The sequence below is a fragment of the Pyrus communis genome, chromosome 9 (genome assembly GCF_041283825.1).
Source record: "Pyrus communis isolate YQ-2024b chromosome 9, ASM4128382v1, whole genome shotgun sequence".
NCBI lineage: Eukaryota > Viridiplantae > Streptophyta > Magnoliopsida > Rosales > Rosaceae > Pyrus > Pyrus communis.
The window spans coordinates 5,751,665-5,772,536 of NC_142573.1; the positions used below are offsets into that span (position 1 = coordinate 5,751,665).

Here is a 20,872-nt window from a genome sequence, read left to right on the forward strand (position 1 = left end):
ATTAAAAAACACTTGTAGTTATTTAAAAGTTCAAACGAGCCATCTATCAAAACAAGAAAACATAGAGTTAATTTTCAAATGAGTCATTCAGTACTATAATCTGATGACATTCTACTTCACTTAGAAGTAAGAGGCTTATATTCGAATCTCGTGAATGGTTAGGTTATCCATTACGTGGACGAGTCACAGTTCAAGTGGACCTCTTGTGCTATTGAAACTACTAACTCGAGTCCGTTTCCACGTGGACCAAACTCCCCAAGGCTATTATGGTAATTTCAACACTTCTCTCGCAATGAAAGTACAAGCCCAAAGGGAAAAATAAATAAATACTACCACGAAGGTTTCGTCTTTCAGACCAAGAACAACAGCATACGGGAGAGAGAGGAACGAACAGAGAGACACAGACGCGGAGATACAGAGAGAGAGAGAGAGATTGGCCTTCGAGCTTTCGATTTCTCGCGGTTTATTGATCTGTATTCGTCAAGTCTCTTGCTTTCGCGCGCTCCTTCGCTTCGTCAAGCTATATTTTCTCGCCGATCTATTCACTCAGCTCGTCAATTTTCTCGGTATTTTCCCCCTTTCGATTTCGATTGTTTTGTAAGCATTCTGGGTTAGAGTTTTGAATTACAGAGGTTTTGGAATTCTGGGTCTTTCTTCATATTTTGTTTGTTTATGCATGCGTTGTATTCGACATTGAAACCCTACATTGGGTTTGTATTGATCTGTTTGTTGAATTTTTGGAAATAGGGTTTTCGATTGGAGCGCGGATTGAGGAGGGGAAGACCCAGTTGAACCGAATTGCAGTATGAGCATCCATAGCCCCGGGGAAGGGGACAGATAGGGTTTTCGGATTGGGTGCGGAGGGTTGGGATTTCCATGGGCGATGGAGGCGTCGCATGCATGCCTTTGCAGCATAATATCATGGACACCTTTCCAATTCAGGAGAAGACTACGCTTTGCGGAGGCAAGAACGGTAACAATGGCTTCAATTCCAAGACGGTTAAGAAGAAGAAGATAGTGAAGGTAATGAAGCCCAAGAAGAAAGTTGTTAAGAACCCCGGGTCTTCGAAGAACGAGGAGTCCGACAAAAGTGAACTGGGATTGGATAAAGGTGCTAACAGTGCTACTAAGGAAGCTGAGAATGGTGAAAATGCTGAGGAGAAGAAGGAGGAAGTGGAAGAGGGTGAATTGGGGACTTTGAAGTGGCCCAAAGTTGAAGAGGAGAATGGTGAATTCGTGCCAGAGAAGTCTAGAAGAAGTGAAATTGAGAAGGGAGAGATTGTTGGTGAGAAGTGGAGGAGAGGTGAGGTGGAGAAATCAGAGTCCTTTTCAGGGAAATGGCGAAGAGGGGACGTAGAGAAAGGAGAGATTGTTCCAGAGAGGAGCAGACGAGTCGAAGCTGAATTTGGGTCGTGGAGACCTCCCAAGGATGAAATTGAGAAAGGTGAGTTCATTCCAGATAGATGGCAGAAAGGGGAAGTGGGCAGAGATGACTACACTCCCGGTAAATTCCGCAGGTATGATATGGGTAAGGAAAAGAGCTGGAAATTTGATCGTGAGCGTACACCACCTCCCGGGAAGTATTCAAATGATGATCCTTTCAGAAGGAAAGACTTTAGTAGAAGTGGAAGCCAGCAGAGCAAGAGTAATGCCAGGTGGGAGAGTGGCCCTGACAGGAAGACGAGAATCAGTTCCAAAATCGTTGATGAGGACGGTGCTTACAGAAATGAGCACAGCAATGCTAAGTGCCACCCTGGAGAATACCCTTCTGTTAATCGGTTAAAAAGGTTTGGTACTGATACAAGTATCGGTGAGCGGAAGAACTATGGAGACTATGGCGATTATCCAGGTACAAAATTTCGTAGGGTTTCTGATGACACCAATCGCTCTGCCCACTCTGAGCATTATTCTCGCAGTTCTGTGGAGAGGTCTTATCGGAATTCTTCGTTGTCAAGAGTTGCATCAGATAAGTACTCCTCCAGGCCGTATGAATCTACTTTGTCTTCCAGAGTAGTTTATGACAGGCATGGGAGAAGTCCAGGACCTCCAGGTCATTCTGAGCGATCCCCACGTGATCGGGCCCGTTATTTTGATCACCGGGATAGAAGCCCAATGCGCCGTGAAAGATCTCCGTATGTCCATGAGAGGTCTCCATATGGTCATGAGAAATCACCATATGGTCGGGAGAAATCACCACATGGCCGTGAGAAATCTTCACTTGGCCGTGAGAAATCTCCACATGGCCGTGAGAGATCTCCACATGGCCGTGAGAGATCACCATTCGGGCGTGAGAGATCTCCATTCGGGCATGAGAGATCTCCATACGTCCGTGAGAGGTCACCATACGTCCGTGAGAGATCACCATATGGGCGTGAGAGATCACCATTTGGGCGTGAGAGATCACCATATGGACGTGAGAGATCTCCATATGGTCAGGAGAGATCTCCATATGATAGGAGCCGTCAATATGGTCACAGGAACCGGAGTCTGTCTCCACAAGATCGACCTCGATACCACGACCGCAGGAATCACACTCCAAATCATTTGGAGCGGTCCCCACATGATCGGATTAGACCTAATAATCATCGAGACACAAGTCGAAAAGGTGGAGCAAGTGAAAGGCGCAACTCCCATTACGGTAATAGGGGGCAAGAAGATAAGCTGACGCAGAAGGATCCCTGTGGAAAAGACTCACATTCAACTGCTAAAGAATCTCTAGATAGAAGCACTGTCCCTGATATTAATGTATCTGTGGAGACAAATACCACCAGTGAGTCTCACAAAGAAGAACCATCTCAAATTCCAAGTGTAAATTGCACCGAAAATTCTCATATGAGTCCTATCAGTGTAGCCCCTCCTGAAGAGCTGCTTTCGATGGAAGAAGATATGGATATATGTGACACACCACCACATGTCCCGGTTATTGCTGATTCATCCACCGGGAAATGGTTCTACCTCGATTATTATGGTGTAGAACGTGGACCTTCAAAATTGTGTGAGCTTAAATCACTTGTTGAAGAAGGGGCTCTCATGTCTGACCACATGGTCAAGCACTCAGATAGTGATAGGTGGGTAACTGTTGAAAATGCAGTTTCACCACTGGTGACCGTACATTTCCCATCCATTGTATCAGACTCTATAACTCGACTAGTAAGCCCTCCAGAAGCTCCCGGTAATCTTTTGGCAGATACTGGAGATACTGGGCAATATGATGCTCAGAGTGGGAAGGAGGCAGCGATCACTTTGCTACCACCAGGATTTGGCCCAGATGTTGGTGGAGCTGCTTCTGAGCCTTTAGAAGATCTCCGTATTGAAGAAAGGGTTGGAGCTCTGATGGAGGGTTTGACAGTTATTCCTGGCAGGGAGCTTGAAGCTATTGGAGGTATGTTTTATCTGATTTATTATTATTATTATTATTATTTTATTTTTTTGAAATTTGATTTTTGCTGTTGTGAAGTAACAAATTTTACCTCATTTTTTATTTATTTATTTATATGTTTGTGTGGAGATATCTCATTTTTTGTCCTCTTTTATATTTGTCATTTTGCAGAAGTTTTGCAGATGTCGTTTGAATATGCACAACGAGATGGATGGGAAAACACTGCAGGTAGTGGTTTACATTGGTTTTTCAGTTTTTTTAGGAGTTAAATAGGACGTCAAGTTGATGTTCAGACAACATAGAATGTGAAATTTAGAAAGGACGTGAAATTGTTGTTAAAAATTGTATTTTTATTTACAAGAAGTATTTTACTTACGCATCTATTGGCATGCACAGGTTTCAGTCAAGGCCACAATGCGGAACAGCATGATCAGAAAACCGAGGAACCTGGATACTCTGACATTAAAATAAAGGAAGCTGCAGAAATTAGGCTGACTGCACCTTCTGACAAGGACGCTGGGTTTGCTTGTGGTGATTCTGATGACTGGTTTTCTGGTCGGTGGTCATGCAAGGGTGGTGATTGGAAGAGGAATGATGAAGCATCACAAGAGAGGTCTTCTAGAAAGAAATTTGTTGTAAACGATGGTTTCCCATTATGCCAGATGCCAAAGTCTGGTTATGAAGACCCTCGATGGCATAAAAAAGATGAATTGTATTATCCTTCGCAAAGCAGAAGACTTGATCTACCTACTTGGGCTTTTTCATGTCCAGATGAGATAAGTGATTTTAGTGGCATGAGCAGAACAACTCAAATTAAGCCTACTGTCATAAAAGGAATAATAGGAACTATGCTTCCGGTAGTCAGGATAAATGCATGTGTGGTTAAAGACCATGGTTCATTTGTTTCTGAGCCTCGCATAAAAGCCCGTGGTATGGAGAGGTATACGTCAAGGTCTTCTCGGTCATATACTTCAGGTAGTGATGGGAAGAGATCATCGGGAGAAGGTGATACCCAGTTGAAACCAGTTTGTGAACGACAGTCACAGGGGTCTTCAAAATGCATTGCATCTATTAACACCAAAAAAGACCGTATTTGCACAGTCGATGAGCTGCAATTGCACTTGGGTGACTGGTACTACCTTGATGGTGCTGGGCACGAACGAGGACCTTCATCATTTTCTGAGCTACAGGTCTTGGTTGATCAAGGAGTGATCTTAAAACATACCAGTGTTTTCCGGAAATTTGATAAAGTCTGGGTTCCAGTGACATCTGCTGCAGAGATTTCGGAAGCTACTAATTTGAATCGGCAGGAGAAGAACACAAGATCTCGTGATACTTCAGGACTTGCTTCATCACAATCTAAAAGTGCTTTATTTGAAGAGTTGACCACAAGGTCGAGTTGGCTGCACAACCTGCACCCTCAATTCATTGGTTATACATGCGGAAAGCTTCATGAACTGGTGATGAAATCTTACAAAAGCCGGGAGTTTGCTGCGGCCATAAATGATGTTCTAGATCCATGGATTAATGCAAAGCAGCCAAAGAAAGAGGTGGAGAAGCATATGTACTGGAAAACAGGTATGATCTATTCAATTTAATGTCCATTTGCCTTCTATCTTCTCTTTTCCTTGACCTCAATCTTTTTTGTATGTACATTTTGGTTTGATTTCCTTTCAATTTGAACTTTGGTGTTCGTCATGAAGTTTCGTTTTATCCATGCATTAATCTATTTGGGGTTTGCTTCAGATGTTGATGCCCGTATTGCCAAGAGAGCCCGGTTGCTGGTTGATGAAAGTGAAGATGACTATGACATGGGAGATGATTTGCTAACAGTTGAAAAGGATGAATCCACATTTGAGGATCTATGTGGTGATGCTTCTTTCTACACAGAAGAGAGTAGGAGTTATGGCTCAGAGACGGGAAGCTGGGGTTTATTAGATGGGCAAGTGCTGGCGCGAATCTTTCATTTTCTGAGATTAGACATGAATTCCCTTACCTTTGCTTCTATGACCTGTAAGCACTGGAGAGCTGCTGTGAGGTTTTATAAGGATATTTCAAGACAGGTTGATTTTTCATCCTTGGGTCCCAACTGCACTGATTCCGTGATTGTGAACATTATGGTAGGTTTTGCTATTTTTTTGCATCACAGAACAGTAGGCATCTATGTACATCCTCATAAATCTAATGTAATTCTTTGGTTGCAGAGTGGTTACGGCAAAGAAAAGATTAACTCTATGGTTCTGATTGGTTGCACCAACATCACCCCGCACACTCTTGAAGAGATCCTTAGTTCACTTCCTTGTTTATCTACCATAGATATCAGAGGTTGCAACCAGTTTGGCGAGTTGGTAATTAAGTTTCAGAATCTGAACTGGATTAAGAGCCAAAGTTCATCTGGTACGAAGATATTTGAGGAATCCCATTCGAAAATTAGGAGTCTGAAACAGATCAGTGAGAAATCTTCATCTGTTTCTAGAAGTAAGGTTCTAGGCAATGATATGGATGATTTTAGTGAACTGAAAGTGTACTTCGATAGCGTGGATAAGAGAGAGACTGCAAATCTCTCATTCCGGGGAAGTTTATACAAACGTTCAAAACTATTTGATGCTAGACGGTCCTCATCCATTCTATCTAGGGATGCTCGCATGAGGCGGTTGTCCATTAAGAAATCTGAACATGGTTACAAGAAGATGGAAGAATTTGTTGCTTCAAGTCTGAAGGATATCATGAAGGAGAATACCTATGATTTCTTTGTGCCCAAGGTACTGGTAGTCATTTGCTTTGATTGTTTTCATGTTTGAGATGCTTTTTTATCGTATTTTATCTTTGTCTTGTTTTTAGATTTGGTTCCCTTTTTTTTGTCCTTTATGTTTACGTTCACTTTCATATAAATATGTTCTGAAACTTTGTTACTTCCTTTTCTTTACCAGGTTGCTGAAATTCAGGATAGAATGAGAAATGGTCATTACATACGCCGGGGATTGAGTTCTGTGAAGGAGGATATCAGTCGAATGTGCAGGGATGCAATAAAGTGAGTTCTATTTCACTTTTTGGTTGTTGTATGCGTTCATGATGTATTTTTCAGAACCTTTTTTAACTTAACAATGTGATAAAAGTTTTTCTTTCTCTCTCTCTCTCTCTCTCATTTTATTTTTCTGTGCTGCAGAGCAAAGAATCGGGGGGATGCTGGAGACATGAATCACATTATAACATTGTTTATTCAACTTGCCACACGTTTAGAAGCTGCTTCTAAGTCTTCTCATGAAAGAGATGAGTTGATTAAGTCATGGGAAGATGATACATTTGCAGGGTTCTCTTCATCCTCCAAGTGTAGAAAGAAGCTCAGTAAAGTAGCTACTGAAAGGAAGTACTCGAATAGGAGTAATGGCACTGTGAATGGTAGTATGGATTATGGAGAGTATGCATCTGATCGAGAAATCAGAAGGCGTTTATCCAGATTGAATAAAAAATCTATGGATTCAGAAAGTGAAACATCTGATGATATGGACAAGTCTTCTGAATATAGCAAGAGCAATAGTGATAGTACTTCTTCCGATACAGAAAGTGACACCGAATTGAAGTCACAAAGTCAAACGGGGCAGTCAAGAGCAGATGGAAGCTTTACACCTGATGAGGGTTTTGATTCTATGACTGATGATCGGGAGTGGGGTGCTCGCATGACAAAATCAAGCTTGGTTCCTCCTGTTACGAGGAAATATGAAGTTATTGAGGAATATGTTATTGTATCCAATGAGGAGGATGTGAAACGGAAAATGCAGGTATCTTTACCAGATGACTATGTTGAGAAACTTAATTCTCAGAAGAATGGAACTGAGGAGTCTGATATGGAGCTTCCTGAAGTAAAGGATTACAAGCCAAGGAAAATGCTTGGAGAAGAGGTTATAGAGCAAGAAGTTTACGGAATTGATCCATATAGCCACAATCTTTTACTTGACTCTATGCCAGAGGAGTTGGACTGGGATCTTGTGGAGAAGCATATGTTTGTTGAAGATGTGCTCCTTCGCACATTGAATAAGCAAGTCAGGCGGTACACTGGGAGTGGAAATACTCCTATGATCTATCCCTTGCATCCTGTTGTTGAAGAAATCCTAAAAGGTGCTGAAAAGGATGGTGATGTCCGAACTGTTAGGATGTGTCAGAGTATTTTGAAGGCCATAGAGAGCCGACGTGATGATAAGTATGTTGCTTATAGGAAGGTAAACTTTTTGCCTTATTCCCTGTTGATGCGTTACTTCGTGGATTTATGTCAAGCAATTAGGTGATGACTATTTAATCGTGTAATCGTTAATTTGTTATGATGACCAGGGGCTTGGTGTTGTTTGCAACAAAGAAGAAGGCTTTGGAGAAGAAGATTTTGTTGTTGAGTTTTTGGGGGAGGTATGGCTCCATTTTTTTTTTTGTGGAGTTGTTTTCTCAGTCATTTAATCATCCCATACTTTTATATGATGCTGCCTTATCTTATACTTTCGTCCAATTTTTAGTTAAACCCCATGGAAAAGTAGTGCATAACTTGTTCATGCAATCATATGATAAAATTTTGTTAAACTGATTTTTGATCTTGTGATTGGCTAATTTCTACACTTAATATAATATAGGTTTATCCTGTTTGGAAATGGTTCGAGAAGCAAGATGGGATTCGATCTTTGCAGAAAAATAACAAAGATCCAGCTCCAGAGTTTTACAACATTTATCTCGAAAGGCCCAAGGTGCTTTTCACTTGCATAAGTTCATACATAGTTATGTACATGCTTTATGGATTAGCATCTGATTGTTCATTATTGTTTGTCAGGGTGACGCTGATGGGTATGATTTAGTCGTTGTTGATGCCATGCATAAGGCAAACTACGCAAGTAGAATTTGTCACTCATGCCGACCTAATTGTGAAGCAAAGTAAGTTCTATTGTTTTAGTTTTGTTAGTCAGGACTTTCAATTCAACTTCCCGGTGTACATAACAGAGTCACCTTGCTAGTTATAAATTCACTCACATATTTTACATTTAAGCTATTATATCTCTGTAAACATTGTGCTTCATATAGATGTTTTTTTTTTTTTTTTTTTTTTTTGTAGTTTGTTTCTAATGGTGCACCACTGTTACCTTTGTTGCTAATGGTGTACTATTGTTACCCTTTGTGTCTTGGTTTGTATTATGATTTGAGGAGCATTTAATGTTTGGCTGCCAGAAGTCAGAACATGCCTTTTCAGATCTTTATTGCTGGAATTTTAATGGTTGTAACAATAATTCTTTTTTGCTTAGCACTGGAGTTCAATACATGAGTATTATCAGGATATGGCTTGATTCTGTGTGTTATGAAGGCTTATATGATGATAATGAGAAGGCTTTGTCTTATATTGGACAGAAGTACCTGTAGTAATCTAGTGTTGCTTTGTAATTGCAAGATTTGCTTGAACTTTTCCTGCTAGTTCTATAACATCTAGTGTTTGGTGAATACAGAGTTACTGCTGTAGATGGCCGTTACCAAATTGGAATCTACACTGTACGAAAGATTCAATATGGTGAGGAGGTGACATTCGATTACAACTCCGTTACAGAGGTGTGACTCTTTTTCCTCTTGGTCTCATGTACACTAAATTGCAATTTACATAACTACACAAGTACACATGTAACGATTGTGCTCATCTATTTTTATGACAGAGTAAGGAAGAATACGAAGCGTCAGTTTGTTTGTGTGGCAGCCAAGTTTGCCGGGGAAGCTACTTGAATTTAACAGGCGAAGGTGCTTTTCAAAAGGTAAGAGAAAAGTAATGGCTGCACTTAATACTTAGAGGATCAGATTCCTCTTGAGGGAACTAAGATATTTTCTTTCAACCTCAGTCTTGGTCCCCAAAGATAGGAATTCCTATGGGTATTCTTCTCCCTTATCCTTTAAAGTCATTTTAGTTTTATTAACTGGATTATTGTCCATTCATCAGGTGCTAAAAGAGTGGCATGGAACTCTTGATCGTCATCAGTTAATGCTGGAGGCTTGCGAGTTAAATTCAGTATCTGAGGAGGACTATCTTGAGTTGGGAAGGGCTGGTTTAGGCAGTTGCTTGCTGGGTGGGTTGCCAGATTGGGTGATTGCATATTCAGCTCGCTTGGTATGTTGTTTTTCTGCTGCCTTTGTTTTTACTTTTTAGTAATTATGGAAATCAACTGTCATTTTTTTTCATTCCCTTTCATTTTGATTGAAGGTGAGGTTTATAAATTTTGAAAGAACAAAGCTTCCTGAGGAGATTTTAAAGCACAATTTGGAAGAAAAGAGGAAGTACTTTTCAGATATTTGCCTTGAGGTTGAGAAAAGTGATGCTGAGGTTCAGGTGATTTTTTTTTTTTTTTTTACTTATCTATGTTTGTCCTTTTAAGATCGTGTCTTTTGTGGTTGCTCCTGGCTTACCATTTCTTTTTGCATGATAGGCCGAGGGTGTGTACAACCAAAGGCTTCAGAATTTGGCTGTAACTCTTGACAAGGTGATTACCCTTTTCCTATGTGTAAAGAGACTTATCATCCTTTTATTTCTTTTTGTCTTTGTTAAATATTTGATAAACATATTTAGTAAGATATCTGTAGTACTTAGAGGTTGTGGTCTAGCACATTATCATGACATAATGAATCTTACTGTGGTATAGGCTTATCGTGGGTGGGCCTCGTTATACTGGTTTCGCAATAGAATGTTGCATGATGTGAAGATTTTGAAATTAATGGTTTTGCTTAGCTTGCAATTTCTATCACTTTCGTTGCCAAACTTCTGCACAGATTTGACTGTTGTCTATATTTATGCGTGTCAATTGATTCTCAAATTTATCTAGACTGTTTTGTACGGAGAAACTACACCTAATGAGGCTTTAAATCCTTATTCTGATATTCTCTGCTATCAATAAGTGGTCGTTTTGTCGTATTCTATTCCACTGTATGAAGATCTGATCAATGATATCTACAGGTGAGGTATGTTATGAGATGCGCTTTTGGCAACCCCAAGGATGCTCCACCTCCGCTAGAAAGGTTAAGTCCTGAAGAAGCTGTTTCCTTTCTATGGAAGGGAGAAGGATCACTTGTACAGGAGCTTCTTCAGAGCATGGCTCCTCATGTGGAGGAACACTTACTAAATGATCTACGGACGAAGATCCTTGCTCGTGATCCATCAGGTTCAGATGACTTATGGAAGGAACTTAAAAGATCTTTATTATGGTGAGTAACATACACGAGTTAATTTTCTTATGCTAGTTTTTGACTCGGTAAATGATTCCAACTTTATGGGAATTTTTGGTTTGTTTTTGAAGGTTGAGAGACGAAGTCCGGAATCTTCCTTGTACATACAAGTCTAGAAACGATGCTGCTGCTGACTTGATCCATATTTATGCTTACACACGTTGTTTTGTTAGAATACGGGTACGTCCTTCTAATGAGAACCTCTAAAAAGTTTTCTAATTGATCTGCAATTCTGCTATTTGAATCTGAAGCGAGCTTCATTCTACTTTCAGGAATACAAAACTGTAACTTCGCCACCAGTATACATTAGTCCACTTGACCTAGGCCCCAAGTACACCGAGAAACTGGGATCAGGTTTTCAGGAGTATTGCAAGACGTATGGGGAAAACTATTGTTTAGGGCAGCTTATTTTTTGGTATAACCAGACTAGTGCAGAGCCGGATTGTAGCCTGGCAAGAGCGAGTAGGGGTTGCTTGTCATTACCGAACTTCAGTTCTTTCTACGCCAAGGTTCAGAAACCTTCAAGGCAGCGTGTTTATGGTCCAAGGACAGTGAAGTTTATGCTAGCAAGGATGGTGAGTTTCGGTCTCTCATATATCTATGCCTTTAAGTTCGTTTGATTCGAGATGTGGCTTTGCTCATATATTCGATTGCTTTTCAGGAGAAGCAGCCGCAGAGACCTTGGCCAAAGGATCGAATATGGTCGTTCGATAACTCTCCCAGAGTTATCGGCAGTCCAATGCTGGACGCTGTTGTGAATAAATCTCATTTGGACAGGGAGATGGTGCATTGGTTAAAGCACAGACCCGCGATATTTCAGGCTATGTGGGATCGGTGAAGTTTTGCAAGCGTCAGGAACTGACAGCCGGATTACTCGCCCTAACTCTTTTTTCCCATTTGTTTCGGAATGATTTTTCGATATAAAGTTTACTGCTGCCCCGTTCAATGTGGGGAGTTTGTAATCATTCCCAAACAGCGAGCTTTTCCAATTCTTGTGTACAGCTCTTCATCTTTGTAATTTGTAATTCATTACGTAGCAGTAGAACAGCTGTTTTTTTCTCACCTCCACTTCTAATTTTTGAGAGAAATGAAAAGTAGAGAAGTAGTCCAATGCATTAGCTCTTGTCTTTGCATTTTGTTTTCCTTCTCTCCAAAATTACTTGGAGCATTTTTATCCTAATCGTCACGCATATTGTGAAGCCGGGACTCTCTTTTTCCGATGTGAAAGAGCTTTTTCCGGTGACCCTTGGCGAAACTCCGTTGAGGCAAGGCTTGAATAATGCAGTTTCTAGACTTGAATGATGTTCTTCGGATTATGATTTTCACCCAAAATCCCCCACCTTACTCTGATTTCGCTCAAGTCACCCTCACCAATGTTAGCCCCGCCACCGTTGCAACGCCGCCGCCTCGGACTACTCCCAACTCCTGAGGTTCCCCAAACACGAACCCATTTCGGACTAGCAGGGATTACTTCCCAACCCCAACGTTTTACCATTCTCCGCCTCGTCTCAACTTGCTGCCCATCACCCATTTCTCTCCAACTCCGCCTGCTCCACCGCATCATCTCCAGCACGACGACTACAAATCCACTTTGTTCTGTTGCATTTTTTAGACTTTTCCAGTGAGTCAATTTGTTCTCTCTACATGAGAAGAACACATACCTATATGCATTGAAAGTTGTACGTATGTGAATCAGATGGTATTCGAAAACACTTTGTGTTTGGCTTGCTTAGCCTCCCGGGCAAAATAAAAGAGCAACAGTGAGTTCCATTCATTGAGCCCAACAATGGTTCTATGCGTAGCAACACAATACCTTGCTATTAAGTAGTCGAACAAACCTAATCACTTGACACCTCTACGGAATATTTTCTCATCAAATAATCATGTCCTATAAATATCCACAAAAAATTGGAGAGACCATAGAAGTGCAAGGCCCATCTCATCTGGGTCCGGATGAATATAAAAGTGGCCCAAGACCCAAAGAGTGTCTCTCCTGCAGCTCATGAACTTGCACGTTTGTGGATCACCAAAATATGTAACCCAAGAGACGTAAAGATCCATATACAAACCTGCAAAGCCCAACTATTCCTGATTCAAATTCAGTTACTTCTTCCTATCCTAAAGTGGAATAATCCCCAACCGACCCAAAAGGAAAGGAAATAGTCCCCTGCCGACCTAAAAAGAAAGGAATAGTCCCCCAATTTGAGAAAATTTAGAAATCACCATGGAGAACATAAATATCTCTGTCAATATACTTATGAGTATTTTTACTACCTTTCTAAAGAAAATGATTGAAATAACACTAAGCCATATTTATAAAAAATGATTTTCGCACTCATATATCTCATCGCACTTCTACATGTTATTCAGCTTTTGAATTTGAATAAATTCAAGAAAGATTAATGAAAAGAGAAATGATGAACACGCAATTTTCTCCTATTACAGTATTCCGTTTAATTTTGTTTGTTATTTGTGTTTGATTTATTCCATTTGATGGCTAGAAATAAAGTGAGATTTGTGAGAGGGTAAAAATGATGTTTGGAAATCAACTCTCTAATGGGAAAAAGAAATGAAGAGACGAGGGTAGACTGATAGTGTGAAAACCACTCACCCTTATCTTGGCAATATAGTGGAGTACCAACCGATTATTGGCATACAGCAGGGCATATTAATTCAAATTCTCGATGGTGCCAAAACATCCTGCTTTGTTAAAACTTAAAAGTCAAAAAAGGGTCCTGCAATTACTCAGAGATTGACCTTGGGGAATGTGTGGGGGTGGTGAAAGATGCTGAGGCACGCTGCTATATGAGCTGGTTTATGCCCTACCTTGCTTGCTTCCCATCAAAGGAATCCACGACACGACCCAAGAAAAAAGAAGAGAAAGAAGTCCCTAAAGCAAATAAAAGCTCGCACTGTGTAGACAAAAGAAGCTTTTTTACCCACTTATCCCACCTCCTTGTAATCCTTTCTTCCACACAGACTTTTCCCTGCGGTGTGGACTGTTTAGTCTATCCCCTTACATACAAACTCCCCTTCCTCCCACCCTCCTCATCATCTAAGAGAGATCTAGAGAGAGAGAGAGAATGGTTAAGATTGGAGGGTTCTTCGTCTGCCTCTTGATCGTGGCAATAGACATCGTAGCCGGGATTCTTGGCATCGAAGCAGAACTCGAACAAAACAAGGTACATACCTATCGCCTCGCTTATTTTTACACAAGCGATACTACAAGATCTTAGGTACATGAGTAAATGTTTTTAATCAGTTGAGCTACAAAAGCGTCTTGCCATAATACTGTTGCTTGCAACAGGTGAAACACTTGAGACTCTGGATCTTCGAGTGTAGAGAACCAAGCCATGCAGCATTCAAACTAGGGTTAGCTGCAGCCGGACTTCTGGTTCTTGCACATGTTATTGCAAACTTGCTAGGTGGATGCAACTGCATTTGTTCTCAGGATGAACTCCAAAAGGCCCCTCCTAATAAGCAACTCTCTGTCGCTTGCCTCGTCTTAACTTGGTACATGTTGATAATCGATGATTAGGTTAATCGTTTAGCGGTTGTATTTGATAACCATGATCGTTTTCAGTTTTCAGTTTTCTTTTCATGTTCTTAATTTGTTCGTCGTTGATGATCAGGATCATTTTGGCCGTTGGATTGTCAATGCTGGTGATAGGGACTTGGTCAAACCACAAGTCAAGATCTTCATGTGGTTTCACACACCATCATTTTCTGTCGATTGGAGGCATCGTGTGTTTTGTTCATGGGCTGTTTTGTGTAGCTTATTACATATCTGTCACTGCCTCTACTGGTTAATACTTTAGTTAGTTTCGTTAATTAAGCCGTGATTAAGGATTAATGTTACCTAGTTAGTTTCGTTAATTAAGCCGTGATTAAGGATTAATGTTACCTTGTTCATTTGCTGTTTTACTTTACTAATCCATCCCTTTCATGCAACGTCCTATCATCTAAATCGAACCCTTTACTCCCTCTTTCCAAGCGAGACAATAGTAGTGCAAATCTTTCTTTTACTACTTTGATTAATTTAATACAATGCGCTAATCTTTCTTTTCCACTGATTAGTTTAGGATACGGAATGGAGATTATAATAATAATAATAATATAATGATAATGTTGGATGTTTCTTTATTTTGTTTTGTCTTCCCTTCTCTTTTAAAGGATGCATATGAATTGCGTATGCGCTAACGTGTGTGGTATGTTCTAACCCTGAGATATAAATATAGAATTTACGGATCTCTTTAATACATTATTAATAATTTTTATATATAAAGCCATCATTCTAAAATGGTAAAACTTTCAATAATCCGTTAAACTTAATATTATAAAGTCGATTGAAATAAATATTAATAATCTCTATATATAAAGTTAGCATTCCAAAACGGTGAAGCTTTCAATATACTAAAAACGTGTAGAATGTGAAAAAAAAAAAAAAAAAAAGGTAATTTGTAGAGATAAAATAGTAAAATGACTAAATTTTGAATTAAAAGAAAATTAATTAAAAATTCTAAAAAATTAAAAGAATTCTACGTAAAAAGAAAATTGCCACACACGCTAGGGCGTTGCTAGATATCCATTAAACTTAAATTTCGGTTTAACATGAATTATTTAAATTGAAAGCTTAGTCTACCATAAGATTAATCTAAGGCTCATATGAAAGAGGTCTTCACAATGAGGACCTTACAATAGCAGTTATGGATCAAATGGCCCATAAATAGGTAATTAAGCTGATACAACACAAAAAATTTACCTTGGAAGTGCCCAAATCTTCGCTAAGTCGAGTAATTAGAGATGACCAATATATAATTTGAGAGCCATGCTAAAAGGAGTTTAGTGAGCTTTTTGTTGTGGCGTGACATCCTTGCAACAAATAAGCATGCAGAATTGCTCCAGGACCAGCCATTGAAGTCCATGCATTCTTTAGGTACTCTTCTAGGGTTGGTGTGTATTCACTATAAAATGATGTACAAAGATGGTAAGCGCAAGCACATACAAACGATATTAGAGGATAGAGAGTCGAACTTCAGAATTTTTTAGTGTAAAAGTAAATGTTTTTAACTAACTAAGCTACAAGTTTGTTGTTGGTTACCTCGTTCTTAATATAGGGGAGGATTACATGATAAGTGCCTTATTAAAGCACTTAAACCTCGTTTGGTACAGATGATTGAATTAGAATGGATAAACCACTAGACTGCTCAAGAGCAAAATGTACATCCTTTCCAATCCTCCCCAAAATAGTAGGATTAGAAGGGAGAAGATTTCTTCATGTTTAAGTCCCTTCTAATCTTCTCAGAATACCTTAAATATGGAGTGTTATCTCATTCCAATCCAATTCTGTATACCAAACGAGACCTTACGGTGTTCATTAAGTGATTATAAGGAAATTACCTCTCAAGTGCTTGGGAGTGTTCCTCTCAAGTGTTTCTTCCTAGAAGTGATTCTAGCATCAAGATAATTGCTTATTGTTTAGCGTATGGCAATTGCTTAGCAAAATTCACATTAATCTTTGGGAAATGTTACTGGCGAGAAACACTCCCTTCAGAGAGAAGGGGAAATGTTACTGGCGAGAACACTCCCTTCAGAGAGAAGGGAAGAGAGATTGGGATGGGAGGGGGAGAATTGCCCCCGCCCCGGGGGGGTGGTGGGGGGTATTGGTGGGAATTGAGTCCCGAGGACACATTCAATCATCTTTCACCAAGTGCATCATCAAAGAGCCATGCTACTCTATTTTCTGGATGTATCAAGAAACTACGATTTGTTTCTGCAGGAGTTGCCAGAACGTAGAACCGGAGCTAACTAAAGCACAGTGGATGTAGGAGAACAGTACAGGCAGAAAGAAACACACAGGAGGCTAACTCGCCTCTGTGTATGGGAGGAGCTCGCCTCGATACAGTGTTGTAAATCCATGTACATGGAGCAGCACAGGCAGAAAAAACCACTAAAGAGACTAAACAGTTCGTGTGAATCGAAAGTTCGAATCTGCATTAGCAAAACCTGCACCAAAAGATTGCCTAGGTCCAAATTCAACATCCTCCAAGTAGACCGGCGGGGCAAACACTGCCACTTAGATAGTGCGTCACTTTGGATCTAGGCACAAGTGGACAGAGTCTAAAGTTTCGTATCAACACAAATGCAGAAGGGATTAGTAGCCAGAATATTTGAAACCATAAACTTTACACAAATTCTTATCCAGATGCACAAGTTCTAATTGATGAATGTAAACATGCACAAATTACATATCCTAGCCACCGTCCACCATTTGAAACACTATCCAAGTAAAAGACCCCTACAATATGATAGTTCTATCGTGTTAATCATTAACTCTAATATCCCTTGAGAACATATAGCAACTAAAAAATTCGGATAGACAAGTCGCTGGTGTCCACAAAGCTTACTGATTGGTTAATGTTATCAGTTACCATCCTGATTCTTCAGACAACAAGGCAACTCTTCAAGATGGACTCTAATTACCAGTAAGAATGTGTATTAATTAGGAGCAGGATTGTGAAATGCATCAAAATTGTATTAAACTCTTGGACACAACTCCCTAGCAATCTAGTTTTACAGGGACAAGTTTATATCATTTGGTACCATAGCATCCATACGCAGGGTACACGGTACAACTCCATGGTGAAGTAACCCAACTTGGAAGGATGGGCCTCCAGGACAACAATTGTGGAACATGATTGAATGTTATGGGATGGCTTATGATTCTATATCTAAGATTGGGACTAGAGTGCATATGTGAAATACTCGACAGCATTCCCTTTTTACAGGGACAACTGTTCCCCTGAGTTCATATCAACTTGATAAATTGCCTACCTGATTCTTCAGACTACAGATACATAGAGTCCTACCAACATCCCCCACCACCAATAAAACAAATTGATACCGTGCAATTTTCTTTTCCGGTTACATGAAGGCAAAGCCAACGAACTAAACAACAATCATCCTAGACCGGACTTAACAGTCCTATCAGTTACCGTGCAATTTGTAATATTATATTTCCCAATCAACCAGACTATTCATCAGACGTCTCTTCCAGTACAACAAATCAAAAGGAATTCAATTCCAATGAAGGTAAACTGCAAAATATAGAGGCACAATGCCATACAGAAAACTACTTGAATTATACGAAAATGATCTCCATGTGACGCATCATGTATAGAGCAAAATTTGAGAACCTCCATGCATCAAACAAAACAGGTTCTATCATAAGAGAACCTATACCACTAAGTTTTCGACTCAAAATATTAACATAAAATCCTTGAAAAACCATGAACCACCTTCAAGATAACCTCTAATCCTTCAAAGACTTCATCGAATCCAATACAAGTTTAGTCTGTTCCTGCATCAAATCAAGCTTCTTGACAGACAAATCCATTTCAATGAGCTGCAATGCCCTCCAACTCTCCTCCAACTCTTTAGCCTTGGAACTCCCAACCAAAGAAGGCATCTTCTCAATCAAAAGTCTAGTTAAATCCGACCTCGGTGCACAATTGCCCGTCCTCAAAGAACCACTCAGACATGGATACTTAGACCAAAAGTCATCCGGGTCAGCCTTAACTCCTCTATTAGTCACATTATTCTGCACCTCTTTCTTCAGAGACACGTCTGAAACCGGCAAGGCCAGAACCGTATCAGTGTTAACCTTATTATTCTTCCTCGGCGGCTTCCTCTTACCGCCCTTCACATTGCTATCGAGTCCATTAGCCTCAGAACCCCAAATCTTTTTGCACAGCTCAAAGCATTTAAGCTCATGGGGCTTCGAAAACACCGGGTCCTCGCCATCCTCTCCAGCCTGGTACTTCTTCTTCAATCTCCTGATCTTATCAGTCAACTTCTCAACCAATTGGTCGATGCTCAAATCGACCTGCAAATCATTCTTGATGAACTCAAGGAATGGGGCCACATTCGAACTCGCCGCCACACCTTTCTTGCTTTCGAACTCTATAATGCCCTTCAGGATCGCTATCTCATCGTCCTCGCTCCAAAAACGCTGCCCCTTTTTAGCATCCTCATCGTCTCCGCCGACCTTCTTCTTCTTGGAGTTTTTCGGCTTGGGCTCGGTCTCCGCCGGTCGCTTCGACCCGGAACTGGGCGCGGCCGCCGGCTTCGCCGAAGCAGTCTTCTTGCTGGGCATAACAGCGTTGTTGGCGGGCTTGGAGACGATCGGCTTGACGGTGAAGTCGGAAGCTGACGGCGAGTGGTTATCGGACTCGGTCTCCGACCCGGATCCGGAATCGTCTTCGGAGGCAGAAACCGATTGGGGATTTGACTTCGTAACCGCCGCAGAGGGTTTTTCCTCCTCCTCTTCTTCTTCCTCCTCCTCCTCCTCCTCCTCCTCCTCCTCTTCTAAATCATCACCATTGAGATCCACAGATTTTGCTTTGCTGACTTCAACGGCGTCATCTTCTTCCTCTTCCTCTTCGTCGATGGTTTCATCGTCGGAGTCCTCCACCACGGCGGGCGGCGGGTCTTCTGCAAGCTTCTTCGGAGCCATCGGAGGAGAGAAAGTGAGGGTCTTGAATTGGGAAAGCTTTGATTCTGTAACAGAGCCGAGCAACAGTCAGAAGCGAGAGCCTTTACATAGAGGACAAAGGGCTTATATAGAGTTTCGTAGTAGGGTTTTCACCAGAAACTTTGTGACGTGTCGGTAATCTATTGGCCGAAGACGGTGGGACCGCGTCGTTTTGAGTTACCTTTCAAAGTTTATATTATTGTTAATTTGACTTGTGTGAAATTAAACGGGAATTTTTATAATAAAACAAAATTTGATTTGTGTGAAATTATATTATTGTTAATTTTTATTTATGTTCAATTTTAATTAGAATATTAAAATGGTACTATATGAAATTTTGATTGACAATTGGGATTTTATTAATATGTAATTTAAATTATAAATGGGAAATATGATAAAACGAGGAGTAATGTTACGTAGACTGGTTTTTTAGATTACATTTATAAATCATCAACAATCACGTTATACAGATTAAAAAAATATAATTTAAATGGATAATTTCTCTAATATTATCCTAAAACGAGAGAAATGTTGATATGGTAATATACAATCAAATTTCAGTGTTCAATCGGTATATTGTTTCATGATAGTTGCAAAATATGAGTGCATATTCGTATGTAATTATGACGACTGACGATTCACTCACATCGATGCATATTCGCCTGAGCACTCACATTAGTCATACTGCTTGTTCGCTTACAATGTTGCAATCGCTCGGAGATATACGATTCAAAGGAGTAATTTATGAGTCAAATTAAGCACGCTCCAAGTTCTTGAGTTACAGTAAACCTCACATGATAGAATCCAAATTATGTTTTGGTAATGAGAGTGTAAAATTATAAACGATGAAAAAAACAACAACGAAGTTTCTGATCTTTTAAACTTCACAAGTCTTTTTGTACATAAGAAATCCCATTTGCCTTTGGATCCATGGAGTCCCTCTGTGCAACCAACAAATTTCAAAAACAAAATTCTAGGGTTTCAGTCGTTCATTCATCTTTCACCATATGCAAAGTGCATCATCAAAGAGCCATTCAACTCGATTTGTTTATTCACTTTCTGGATGTATGCAGAAAAGAAATAAAATTTGTTTCTGCAGGAGTGGTCAGAACGCAGAACCAGAGCTAAGGCAGAGTGGATGTAGAAGAACAGGCAGAAAGGAACACACAGGAGGCTAACTCGCCTCTGCGTATGGGAGGAGCTCGCCTCGGAACATAATGCTCGAGCTCATAGTGTTGCAGATCCATGTAGACGGAGCAGCACAGGTGAAGAGAAAACTAAAGAGACTAGAACAGCATTTTTCGTGTCGATGGAGTTTGAATCTACGTTAGCAAAACCTGCACCAAAAGATTGCCTCGGTCCAAATTCAAACATCCTTCAAATAGATCAGCGGGGCAAACACTGCCACTTAGAAAGTGCATCACTTTGGATCCAGGCAACAGTGGACACAGTCAAAAGTTTCATATCAATGCAGATGCAGAAGGGATTTGTAGCCACCTTCCACCATTTGACACACTATCAAAGTAAAAGACCCCTACAGTATGATAGTTCTTTCACAATCATTAACTCTAATCTCCCTTGAGAATGTATAGCAAGTGAAAAATTCGGATAGATGGGTCTCTGGTATCCATAAAGAAGCTTACAGATTGGTTAATGTTATTCTTCAGAGAACAAGGAAACTCTTCAAGATGGACTCTAATTACCAGCAAGAATGTGTATTAATTAGGAGC

The 20,872-nt window shown here is 40.3% G+C and overlaps 3 protein-coding genes across 3 annotated transcripts; 2 read left to right on the forward strand and 1 right to left on the reverse strand.

Annotated features, from left to right (window-relative positions):
• Positions 1-352: 352 nt before the first annotated feature.
• On the forward strand, positions 353-11,724 carry LOC137738844 (histone-lysine N-methyltransferase ATXR3). The gene is made up of 20 exons (XM_068478317.2): positions 353-566; positions 748-3,382; positions 3,551-3,607; positions 3,776-4,957; positions 5,126-5,499; positions 5,584-6,141; positions 6,310-6,410; positions 6,546-7,596; positions 7,706-7,777; positions 7,996-8,106; positions 8,190-8,290; positions 8,854-8,953; positions 9,055-9,150; positions 9,333-9,500; positions 9,594-9,719; positions 9,817-9,870; positions 10,341-10,588; positions 10,681-10,789; positions 10,882-11,184; positions 11,271-11,724. The coding sequence occupies exons 2-20, from the start codon at positions 877-879 to the stop codon at positions 11,445-11,447; spliced, it is 7,494 nt and encodes a 2,497-aa protein (XP_068334418.2). The 5' UTR covers positions 353-566; positions 748-876; the 3' UTR covers positions 11,448-11,724.
• Positions 11,725-13,442: 1,718 nt separating this feature from the next.
• On the forward strand, positions 13,443-14,533 carry LOC137741061 (protein VASCULATURE COMPLEXITY AND CONNECTIVITY). Its single transcript, XM_068480866.2, has 3 exons — positions 13,443-13,791; positions 13,917-14,122; positions 14,242-14,533. Exons 1-3 carry the CDS (start codon positions 13,693-13,695, stop codon positions 14,417-14,419), a joined length of 483 nt encoding a protein of 160 aa, XP_068336967.2. The 5' UTR covers positions 13,443-13,692; the 3' UTR covers positions 14,420-14,533.
• Positions 14,534-17,600: 3,067 nt separating this feature from the next.
• On the reverse strand, positions 17,601-19,211 carry LOC137739649 (STOREKEEPER protein). The gene has a single exon (XM_068479295.2). It carries the CDS (start codon positions 19,122-19,124, stop codon positions 17,922-17,924), a length of 1,203 nt encoding a protein of 400 aa, XP_068335396.2. The 5' UTR covers positions 19,125-19,211; the 3' UTR covers positions 17,601-17,921.
• Positions 19,212-20,872: the final 1,661 nt, after the last annotated feature.